Source organism: Stenella coeruleoalba, assembly GCF_951394435.1.
Source record: "Stenella coeruleoalba genome assembly, chromosome: 10".
Classification (NCBI taxonomy): Eukaryota; Metazoa; Chordata; class Mammalia; order Artiodactyla; family Delphinidae; genus Stenella; species Stenella coeruleoalba.
The window spans coordinates 53,722,050-53,732,879 of NC_137156.1; the positions used below are offsets into that span (position 1 = coordinate 53,722,050).

Sequence of the window (10,830 nt, forward strand, 5' to 3'; positions counted from 1 at the left end):
ATAGGAATGCAAGAGATTTCTGTGCGTTAATTTTGTATCCGGCAACTTTAAGAAATTCATTGATTAGCTCTAGTAGTTTTCTGGTGGCACCTTCAGGATTCTCTATGTATAGTATCATGTCATGTCATCTGCAAACAGTGACAGTTTTACTTCTCCTTTTCCAATTTGTATTCCTTTTATTACTTTTTATTCTCTGATTGCCGTGGCTAGGACTTCCAAAACTATGCTGAATAAGAGTGGTGAGACTGGACATCCTTGTCTTGCTCCTGATCTTAGAGGAAATGCTTTCAGTTTTTCACCATTGAAAATGATGTTTGTTGTGGGTTTGTCGTATATGGCCTTTATTATGTTGAGGTAGGTTCCCTCTATGCCCTCTTTCTGGAGAGCTTTTATCATAAATGGGTGTTAAACTTTGTCAAAAGCTTTTTCTGCATCTATTGAGATGATCATATAGTTTCTATTCTTCAATTTGTTAATATGGTGTATCACATTGATTGAGTTGCATACATTGAAGAATCCTTGCATCCCTGGGATAAATCCCACTTGATCATGGTGTATGATCCTTTTAATGTGTTGTTGGATTCTGTTTGTGAGAATTTTGTTGCGGACTTTTGAATCTGTATTCATCAGTGATATTGGCCTGTAGTTTTCTTTTTTTGTGACATCTTTCTCTGGTTTTGGTATCAGGGTGATGGTGGCCTCGTAGAATGAGTTTGGGAGTGTTCCTTCCTCTGCAATTTTTGGGAAGAGTTTGAGAAGGATGGGTGTTACCTCTCCTCTAAATATTTCACAGAATTCACCTGTGAAGCCTGGACTTTTGTTTGTTGGAAGATTTTATTACAATTTTATTTCAATTTCATTACTTGTGATTGGTCTGTTCATATTTTCTGTTTCTTCCTTGTTCAGTCTTGGAAGGTTATGCCTTTCTAAGAATTTGTCTATTTCTTCCAGGTTGTGCATTTGATTGGCATAGAGTTGCATTTGATTGGCATAGAGTTGCTTGTAGCAGTCTCTCATGATGCTTTGTATTCCTCCAGTGTCCGCTGTATCGTCTCCTTTTTCATTTCTAATATTATTGATTTGAGTCCTCTCCCTCTTCTTCTTGATGAGTCTGGCTAAAGGTTTATCAGTGCTGTTTATCTTCTCAAAGAACCAGCTTTTAGTTTTATTGATCTTTGTTGTTGTTTTCTTTGTTTTTATTTCATTTATTTCTGCTCTGATCTTAATTTCTTTCCTTCTAATAACTTTGTATTTTGTTTGTTCTTCTTTCTCTAGTTCCTTTAGGTGGTAAGGTCAGATTGTTTATTTGAGATTTTTCTTGTTTCTTGAGGTAGGACTGTATTGCTATAAACAGCCAATAAGTTTTGGATCGTCATGTTTTCATTGTCACTTGTCTCTAGGTATTTTTTGATTTCCTCTTTGATTTCTTCAGGGATCTCTTGGTTATTTAGTATTGTTTAGCCTCCATGTGTTTTGTGTTTTTTACGTTTTTTTAACTGTAATTTATTTCTTCTCTCATAGCATTGTGGTTGGAAGAGATGCTTGATATGATCTCAATTTTCTTAAATTTACCGAGGCTTGATTTGTAACCCAAGATGTGATCTATCCTGGAGAATGTCCTGTGTGCACTTGAGAAGAAAGTGTAATCTGCTGTTTTCAGATGGAATGTCCTATAAATATCTATTAAATCTATCTGGTCTATTGTGTCATTTAAAGCTTGTGTTTCCTTATTAATTTTCTGTTTGGATGATCTGTCCATTGGTGTAAGTGAGGTGTTAAAAGTCCCCCACTATTATTGTGTTACTGTCGATTTCCTCTTTTATAGCTGTTAGCTTTTGCCTTATATATTGAGATGTGCCTATGTTGGGTGCATATATAATTGTTATATCTTCTTCTTGGATTGATCCCTTGATCATTATGTAGTGTCCTTCCTTGTCTCTTGTAACAGTCTTTATCTTAAAGTCTATTTTATCTGATATGAGTATTACTACTCCAGCATTCTTTTGTTTACCATTTGCATGGAATATCTTTCTTCATCCCCTCACTTTCAGTCTGTATGTGTCCCGAGGTCTGAAGTGGGTCTCTTTTAGAAAGCATATATATGGTTCTTGTTTTTGTATCCATGTCTTTTGGTTGGAGCATTTAATCCATTCACATTTAAGGTAATTATCAATATGTATGTTCCTATTTCCATTTTCTTAATTGTTTTGGGTTTGTTTTTGTAGGTCCTTTTCTTCTCTTGTGTTTCTCACTTTGAGAAGCTCCTTTAGCATTTGCTGTAGAGCTGGTATGGTGGCGCTGAATCCTCTTAGCTTTTGCTTGTCTGTAAAACTTTTGATTTCTCCACCAAATCTGAATGAGATCCTTGTCAGGTAGAGTGATCTTGGTTGTAGGTTCTTCCCTTTCATCACTTTAAATATATCGTGTCACTCCCTTCTGGCTTGTAGAGTTTCTGCTGAGGAATCAGCTGTTAACCTTATGAGAGTTCCCTTGTATGTTAATTGTTGTTTTTCCCTGGTTGCCTTTAATAATTTTTCTTTGTTTTTAATTTTTGTCAATTTGATTACTATGTTTCTTGGCGTGTTTCCCCTTGAGTTTCTCCTGCCTGAGACTCTCTGCACTTCCTAGACTTGGGTGGTTATTTCCTTTCCCATGTTAGGGAAGTTTTCGACTATAATCTCTTCAAACATTTTCTCAGGTCCCTTTTTTCTCTCTTCTCCTTCTGTGACCCCTAAAATGTGAATGTTGGTGCATTAAATGTTGTCCCAGTCTCTTAGGCTGTCTTCATTTTTTTTGATTCTTTTTTCTTATTCTGGTCCGTGGCAGTAAATTCCACCATTCTGCCTTACAGGTCACTTATCCATTCTTCTGCCTCAGTTATTCTGCTATTGATTCCTTCTAGTGTATTTTTCATTTCAGTTATTGTATTGTTTATCTCTGTTTGTTTGTTCTTTAATTCTTCTAGGTGTTTGTTTTTTAATTCTTCTAGGTCTTTGTTAAACATTTCTTGCATCTTCTTGATCTTTGCCTCCATTCTTTTTCCTTTCAGAGGTCCTGGATCATCTTCACTATCATTATTCTGAATTCTTTTTCTGGAAGGTTGCCTATCTCCACTTCATTTAATTGTTTTTCTGGGGTTTTATCTTGTTCCTTCATCTGGTTCATAGTCCTCTGCCTTTTCATTTTGTTTCTCTTTCTGTGAATGTGGTTTTCATTCCACAGGCTGCAGGATTGTAGTTCTTCTTGCTTCTGCTGTTGGCCCACTGGTGGATAAGGCTATCTAAGAGGCTTGTGCAAGCTTCCTGATGGGAGGGACTGGTGGTGGGTAGAGCTGGGTGTTGCTCTGGTGGGCAGAGCTCAGTAAAACTTTAATCTGCTTGTCTGCTGATGGGTGGGGCTGAGTTCCCTCCCTGTTGGTTGTTTGGCCTGAGATGACCCAGCACTGGAGGTTAAAGGCTCTTTGGTGGGGCTAATGGTGGACTTCAGGAGGGTTCATGCCGAAGAGTACTTCCCAGAACTTCTGCTTCCAGTGTCCTTGTCCCTGCAGTGAGCCACAGCCACCCCCCGCCTCTGCAGGAGACCCCACAAAACTAGCAGGTAGGTCTGGTTAAGTCTCCTATGTGGTCACTGCTCCTTCCCCCGGATCCTGATGCACACACTACTTTGTGTGTGCCCTCCAAGAGTGGAGTCTCTGTTTCCCCCAGTCCTGTCGAAGTCCTGCAATCAAATCCCACTAGCTTTCAAAGTCTGTTTCTCTGGGAATTCCTCCTCCCTTTGCCGGACCCCCAGGTTGGGAAGGCTGACTTGGGGTTGAGAACCTTCACTCCAGTGGATGGACTTCTGTGGTATAATTGTTCTCCAGTTCGTGAGTCAACCACCAAGTGGTTATGAGATTTGATTTTATTGTGATTGCGCCCCTCCTACCATCTCATTGCAGCTTCTCCTTTGTCTTTGGATGTGGGGTATCATTTTTGGTGAGTTCCAGTGTCTTCCTGTTGATGACTGTTCAGCAGTTATTTGTGATTCCGGTGCTCTCACAAGAGGGAGTGAGCACACGTCCTTCTACTCCACCATCTTCTGTTTATTTATTTTATTTATTTTTGGCTGCGTCGGGTCTTAGTTGTGGCATATGGGATCTTCACTGAGACATGTGGGATCTTTCATTGTGGTGTGCGGGCATCTCTCTAGTTGTGCCACATGGGATCTTCATTGAGGCATGTGGGATCTTTCATTGTGGTGTGCCGGCTTCTCTCTAGTTGTGGCGTGCAGGTTTTCTCTTCTCTAGTTGTGGTGCGCAGGCTCCAGGGTGACTGGGCTCTGTAGTTGTGGCACGCGGGCTTAGTTGCCCCACGGCATGTGGGATCTTAGTTCCCTGACGAGGGATTGAACCGGTGTCCCCGGTGTTGTAAGGCGGATTCTATACCACTGGACTACTAGGGCAGTCCCTCATTGCTAGCATTTAGAAATACAACTGATTTTTGTATATTGATCTTATCTTTGGTAACTCTGCTGAACTATTAATAAGCTCTAATCGTTTTTTTGTGAATTTCCTAGGATTTTCTATATATAAGACCATGTTTTCTACAAATAGCTTCAGTTCTTTTCCAATATGGATACCTTTTATTTCTTTTTCTGGCCTAACTGACCTGGCTAGAACTTCCATGATAATGCTGTTAGGAAGGGCAAGAGTGGAAATCCTTATCTTGTTCCTGATTTTGGGGGAAGCATCCAGTCCTTCATCATGACGTATATACTACCTGTATATACGTGGATTTTTCACAGATGTTCTTTATCAGGTTCAGAAAGTTCCCTTCTATACTAGTTTGTTGAGTATTTTTATCATGAAAGGGTGTTGAAATTTGTCAAATGCCTGTTCTGCATCTACTAAGATGATCATGTGATTTTTGTCCTTTATTTTACTATATGGTATATTATATTGATTAGTTTTCATATATTGAAATAATAATGCATTTCCAGGAAGGTAATGTTTCTACCACAGAAAAGTTTTATGAAAATTTAAAAGCACTAATCAACCCATTGTTGACATCTTTGTAAACATCTCTGTCCAGTCCTATATATAAGAATGTTCATGAGTATTAGTCATAATAATAAAAAAACAGGAAACAACCAAGATGCCCACTAACAGTAGAACAGAAAACTAAATTGTGATATATTCATACCATAGAATATTGTACATAGAAATATAAATAAATGAACTTTAGCTACATGCAACAACATAGATGAATCTTAACAAAAAAACAAACAAACCCATTCTTGTCCAGTTTTTCATCTATGTATAATTTTATACAAAATAATGAAAGTATCACACATTGCTTGGTAGGCCGTATCATTTGATCTTTGCTAAAAATATGACTTGTTGGGGCTTCCCTGGTGGCGCAGTGGTTAAGAATCCACCTGTCAATGCAGGAGACATGGGTTCGACCCCTGGTCCAGGAAGATCCTACATGCCATGGAGCAACTAAGCCCGTGCACCACAACTACTGAGCCTGAGCTCTAGAACCCTCAAGCCACAACTACTGAGCCCACGCGCCACAACTACTGAAGCCCGAATGCTCTAGGGCCAGTGTGCCACAGCTACTGAGCCCACGTGCAGCAGCAAAGACCCAATGCAGCCAAAAATAAATAAAATTTTTTTTAAAATTAAAAAAAATATGACTTGTTAATGGCTGCATAGTATCTGTAAGGATATACCATAACTTAATCACTCCCTCTTTGTTACACATCAAGGTTGAAGCTAATACATCTATTTTTAGAAACATAATGAATATTCCTTTTATTTCTTGGCATAATTATCTATAAACATTGAATTACTGGCTCAAAACTTTCAACATTTTAAAAAGCTTCATGGGTATTATTAAAATGCCACTCAGATAAAGTATTCCATGATTACTTCACATCAGCACTTTTAAACACATTCTTTATGAATAGTAGGCACGAACCTTAACTTTCTTGCTGCATTTACCGGTCTTTCAGTTTGCATTTGTTTGATTACAGTGGAGGTCCAACATCTGTTTGGGGGTTTTGGGGGCAATTTTGAAATATGCTTTTCTTGATATATGTAAAATTTTTTTCTATAAAAATAAGCTCATCTGTTTCTCATAGACTTATAAAACTTGTTGACATTTCAGCTTTTTTTGTAGTATTGGCAAAATTTTTTTCCCTTTTAATTTTCAGTCACTTGATTTTATATTTTCACACTTAAGATTTCGATCCTAAGGGATTTTCCCTCATGGTTTTCTGGCTCTTTATGCTTAAAATTTCTTCTCCAATCTGAGATTAGCTGAATACTCAACTACTATGTTTTTGTCAAGATGCTTTATATTTTTGTTCAACTTCTTAGTTATCTGGAATAAATTTTTATATGGTATGAAACATGGTTCTAACTTAATTTTGTACCAAACTGAAAGCCATATGTCTAAACACCATTTACTGTAAATTTATGCTTTCCTCATTGAATGCAGTTATGCCACCTTTATCATGTACCACATTCACACCTAGAATCTCTACACTTCCTATTGTGTTCCAATGATCTGCCTGCCTAGTGTTCCCTGAGTACTACCCAAGAGAAAGAAAAATGAAGCACAAAACAGAGATAAATAATATGGATAACCAATCTCAAACTTTTAAGGTTGATGGATATAAAAAACAAACCCTGAATAGCTTTGGGAATATATGTTTAAGTTTTTTTTTTTAAACATCTTTATTGGAGTATAATTGCTTTACAATGGTGTGTTACTTTCTACTGTATAACAAAGTGAATCAGCTATACGCATACGTACATCCCCATATCCCCTCACTCCTGCGTCTCCCTCTCCCCCTCCTTGTCCCACCCCTCTAGGTGGTAGCAAAGCACCGAGCTGATCTCCCTGTGCTACACGGCTGCTTCCCACTAGCTATCTGTTTTACATTTGGTAGTGTATATATGTCAATGTTATTCTCTTACTTCGTCCCAGCTTACCCTTCCCTCTCCCTGTGTCCTCAAGCCCATTCTCTACGTCTGTGTCTTTATTCCGGTCCTGCCCCTAGGTTCACCAGGACCATTTTTTTTTTAAGATTCCATACATATATATGTGTTAGCGTACGGTATTTGCTTTTCTCTTCCTGACTTACTTCACTGTGTATGACAGACTCTAGGTCCATCCACCTCACTACAAATAACTCAATTTTGTTTCTTTTTATGGCTGAGTAATATTCCATTGTATATATGTGCCACATCTTCTTTAACCATTCATCTGTTGATGGACACTTAGGTTGCTTCCATGTCCTGGCTATTGTAAACAGTGCTGCAATGAACACTGTGGTACATGACTCTTTTTGAATTATGGTTTTCTCAGGGTATATGCCCAACAGTGGGATTGCTGGGTCGTATGATAGTTCTATTTTTAGATTTTTAAGGAACCTCCATACTGTTCTCCATAGTGGCTGTATCAATATACATTCCCACCAACAGTGCAAGAGGGTTCCCTTTTCTCCACACCCTCTCCAGCATTTATTGTTTGTAGATTTTTTGATGATGGCCATTCTGACCGGTGTGAGGTATTACCTCATGGTAGTTTTGATTTGCATTTCTCTAATGATTAGTGATGTTGAGCACCTTTTCATGTGTTTGTTGGCAATCTGTATATCTTCTTTGGAGAAATGTCTATTTAGGTCTTCTGCCCATTTTTGGATTGGGTTGTTTTTTGTTTTTTGTTTTTTTTGCGGTACGCAGGCCTCTCACTGTTGTGGCCTCTCCCGTTGCGGAGCAACAGGCTCCGGACGCGCAGCCTCAGTGGCCATGGCTCACGGGCCCAGCCGCTCCACGGCATGTGGGATCTTCCCGGACCGGGACATGAACCTGTGTCCCCTGCATCGGCAGGCAGACTCTCAACCACTGCACCACCAGGGAAGCCCGACTGGATTGTTTTTTTGATATTGAGCTGCAAGAGCTGCTTGTATATTTTGGAGATAATTCCTTTGTCAGCTGCTTCATTTGCAAATCCTTTCTCCCATTCTGAGGATTGTCTTTTCATCTTTTTTATGGCTTCCTTTGCTGTGCAAAAGCGTTTAAGTTTCATTAGGTCTGATTTGTTTATTTTTGTTTTTATTTCCATTTCTCTAGGAGGTGGGTCAAAAAGGATCTTGCTATGATGGATGTCATAGAGTGTTCTGCCTATGTTTTCCTCTAAGAGTTTTATAGTGTCTGGCCTACATTTAGGTCTTTAATCCATTTTGAGTTTATTTTTGTGTATGGTGTTAGGGAGGGTTCCAATTTCGTTCTTTTACATGTAGCTGTCCAGTTTTCCCAGCACCACTTATTGAAGAGGCTGTCTTTTCTCCATTGTATATTCTTGCCTCCTTTATATAAAAATAAGGTGACCATATGTGCATGGGTTTATCGCTGGGCTTTTTATCCTGTTCCACTGATCTATGTTTCTGTTTTTGTGCCAGGACCATACTGTCTTGATTACTGTAGCTTTGTAGTGTACTCTGAAGTCCAGGAGCCTGATTCCTCCAGCTCCGTTTTTCTTTCTCAAGATTGCTTTGGCTATTCGAGGTCCTTTGTGTTTCCATGCAAATTGTGAAATTTTTTGTTCTAGTTCTGTGGAAAATTCCATTGGTAGTTTGATAGGGATTGCACTGAATCTGTAGATTGCTTTGGGTAGTACAGTCATTTTCACAATGTTGATTCTTCCAATCCAAGAACATGGTATATCTCTCCATCTGTTTGTATCATCTTTAATTTCTTTCATCAGTGTCTAATAGTTTTCTGCATACAGGTCTTTTGTCTCCTTAGGTGGGTTTATTCCTAGGTATTTTATTTATTTTTAAGCTTTGATTATGATTCACCTTTGCAGTTTTCCCAGATTTCCAAAAGGCTTTAACTTCTTGGTAAGGGAACTGAAGTAGGAGAAAGAGGATAGAGAAGCTGGGTACAACACCAAACTCCCTTAGTATCCAGCAGCTGGATGTGGCTGTAGTGCAGAACTTTGAAAATTCTATATGCAAATCATGGAATAAAGAATTGTTCCTTTGATTAAGATGGTTAGGAGCACAACAGGGGGAAAAGAGAAACAAGGTATTTCAGATACCTCAGAACTACATTGCAAGGACAGAATCATATAAAACATATGGACTATACTTAACTAGCAAGAATGAAATAGAAATGATAAATATATCACCATCATCAATCACTGAAATTGATGATGATTCACTGCTTCCCTGAGACCAGGGAGAAAATGTTGTACTTTCCCATAGTTAGTTGTCTTACCTAGTGATGCATAGGAACCTGGATTCAGGGCACCTGCACCTAACCGCCCACTTCGTACAGACTGCCCAGCAGCATGATGTGCCTTGGCACCAGCAGCGGCATTCACATCAATATCACTTCGTGAACGCTGTAGGCTTCCTGGAAGGGAACTGGCTTTGCTGCTGCCTGCTGATACTATGAAAAACAAAGCAAAGGTAACCTATTATTTAGTTACTGCAAACGGCACAAAAATTATATAAACTTGAAATCACCATGAGATTAATCCATGATGACAAATGGTCAAAAAGGAAGTAGTGGCCAAATGGATACTAGAAAGTACTTTAGTATATTTTAAAATCAGAATGCCTCAGTTTCAATGCTGTCATAACTAATTCTTCTTGGACAATTTTCTCAATATTTCTCTGCCTCATTTTCCCCTTTCATAACATGGGAAAAATAACTATACTTTGTAAAGTTCACAGGACTGTTTTATAGATGAAAGGATGATGTTTATGATTGATTCATGAAAATGAAGCACTGTTACAAGATAAATAGATGACAGCGGGGCTATTTTTTAACTATAAGAATAATGCAAGTAGAACTAGCCTGGGAATAGAATAATTCAGAAAATAATGCAGGTTCTGCCACTCTTAGGTAATGCCAATTAAGTCATTAAATCTCTGGTCTTTAGTTTTTCAGTTTTAATGAGGAGTTTTATAAACTCTGAGTTATGACCCATTAATAGGCTGTGAAATCAACTAAGTGGGTCATGACAGCACTTTAAAGAAATGAAACACAGTAGAAAAGAGAATGCATCACAAGTAAGGGTAAGTAGGCTTCCTGGAACTTTGGATTATACTATATATGTATACTTATATACAATATACTACACAGCATATGTATATTGTATGTATATAATTATATACACTATATTATATATATGACATGTAGTATATGTATATGGTATACAAACACAGGTACAGTATATAAGTGTGGTATTTACTATGTAAAATGATTTTCTCACTGTGGGTCATATTAAAACAGTTTAAAAGCTACTGCTTTGAACTGTTTAGCTTTAAAACTGTTCTAATGCGCTTTTAAAACTTTTAAAGTGTAACTCTGTGTTTTAAACTTTTCAACTCTTGATGTGACCCAGAGTGAGAATATCTTTTTACATAGTAACTTTTAATTTATTTATAAAGTCACTTTTACTCTATTAAGTAAAATATGCTATGACTCTTAGTTAAAAAGGCAATTTACCTCTTCCAGCAACAGTTGATGGGTTTGCTGTAGACCATTTGGAAGAAAAAGGGCGGCTGCAAGGTAAAAAGAAATACTTTTAGTAAGACGACATAATTTATCACTCCTCTGACAAAAATTAATGAAATAACATTGAGTTTTCCGAAGAGTTTGAGAAGTATTTCTGATTTCAACTTTCCTTTTACAAATCACTTTAGAACAGTTGTTGTCATATATCAGTGGTATCTAAGTTAGCTGTGAAGCAAAAATGAAATAACTAGCATTGAATAAAGACTGTAAGCTCTACAGAAACAGGGACCAGGTTGCTGTTGTTCACTCTG

The 10,830-nt window shown here is 38.0% G+C and overlaps 1 protein-coding gene across 12 annotated transcripts in view; it reads right to left on the minus strand.

Annotated features, from left to right (window-relative positions):
* Positions 1–10,830, minus strand: part of CLASP2 (cytoplasmic linker associated protein 2) — a 178,333-nt gene that overhangs the window by 74,912 nt on the left and 92,591 nt on the right. For all 12 annotated transcript variants that reach the window (XM_079934507.1, XM_079934505.1, XM_079934502.1 and 9 more), the window contains 2 exons: positions 10,511–10,566; positions 9,272–9,445 (listed from right to left, as the gene is read on the minus strand). In XM_079934507.1, the coding sequence (XP_079790633.1) occupies positions 9,272–9,445; positions 10,511–10,566 (230 nt within the window). The remainder of the gene's footprint in view (positions 1–9,271; positions 9,446–10,510; positions 10,567–10,830) is intronic.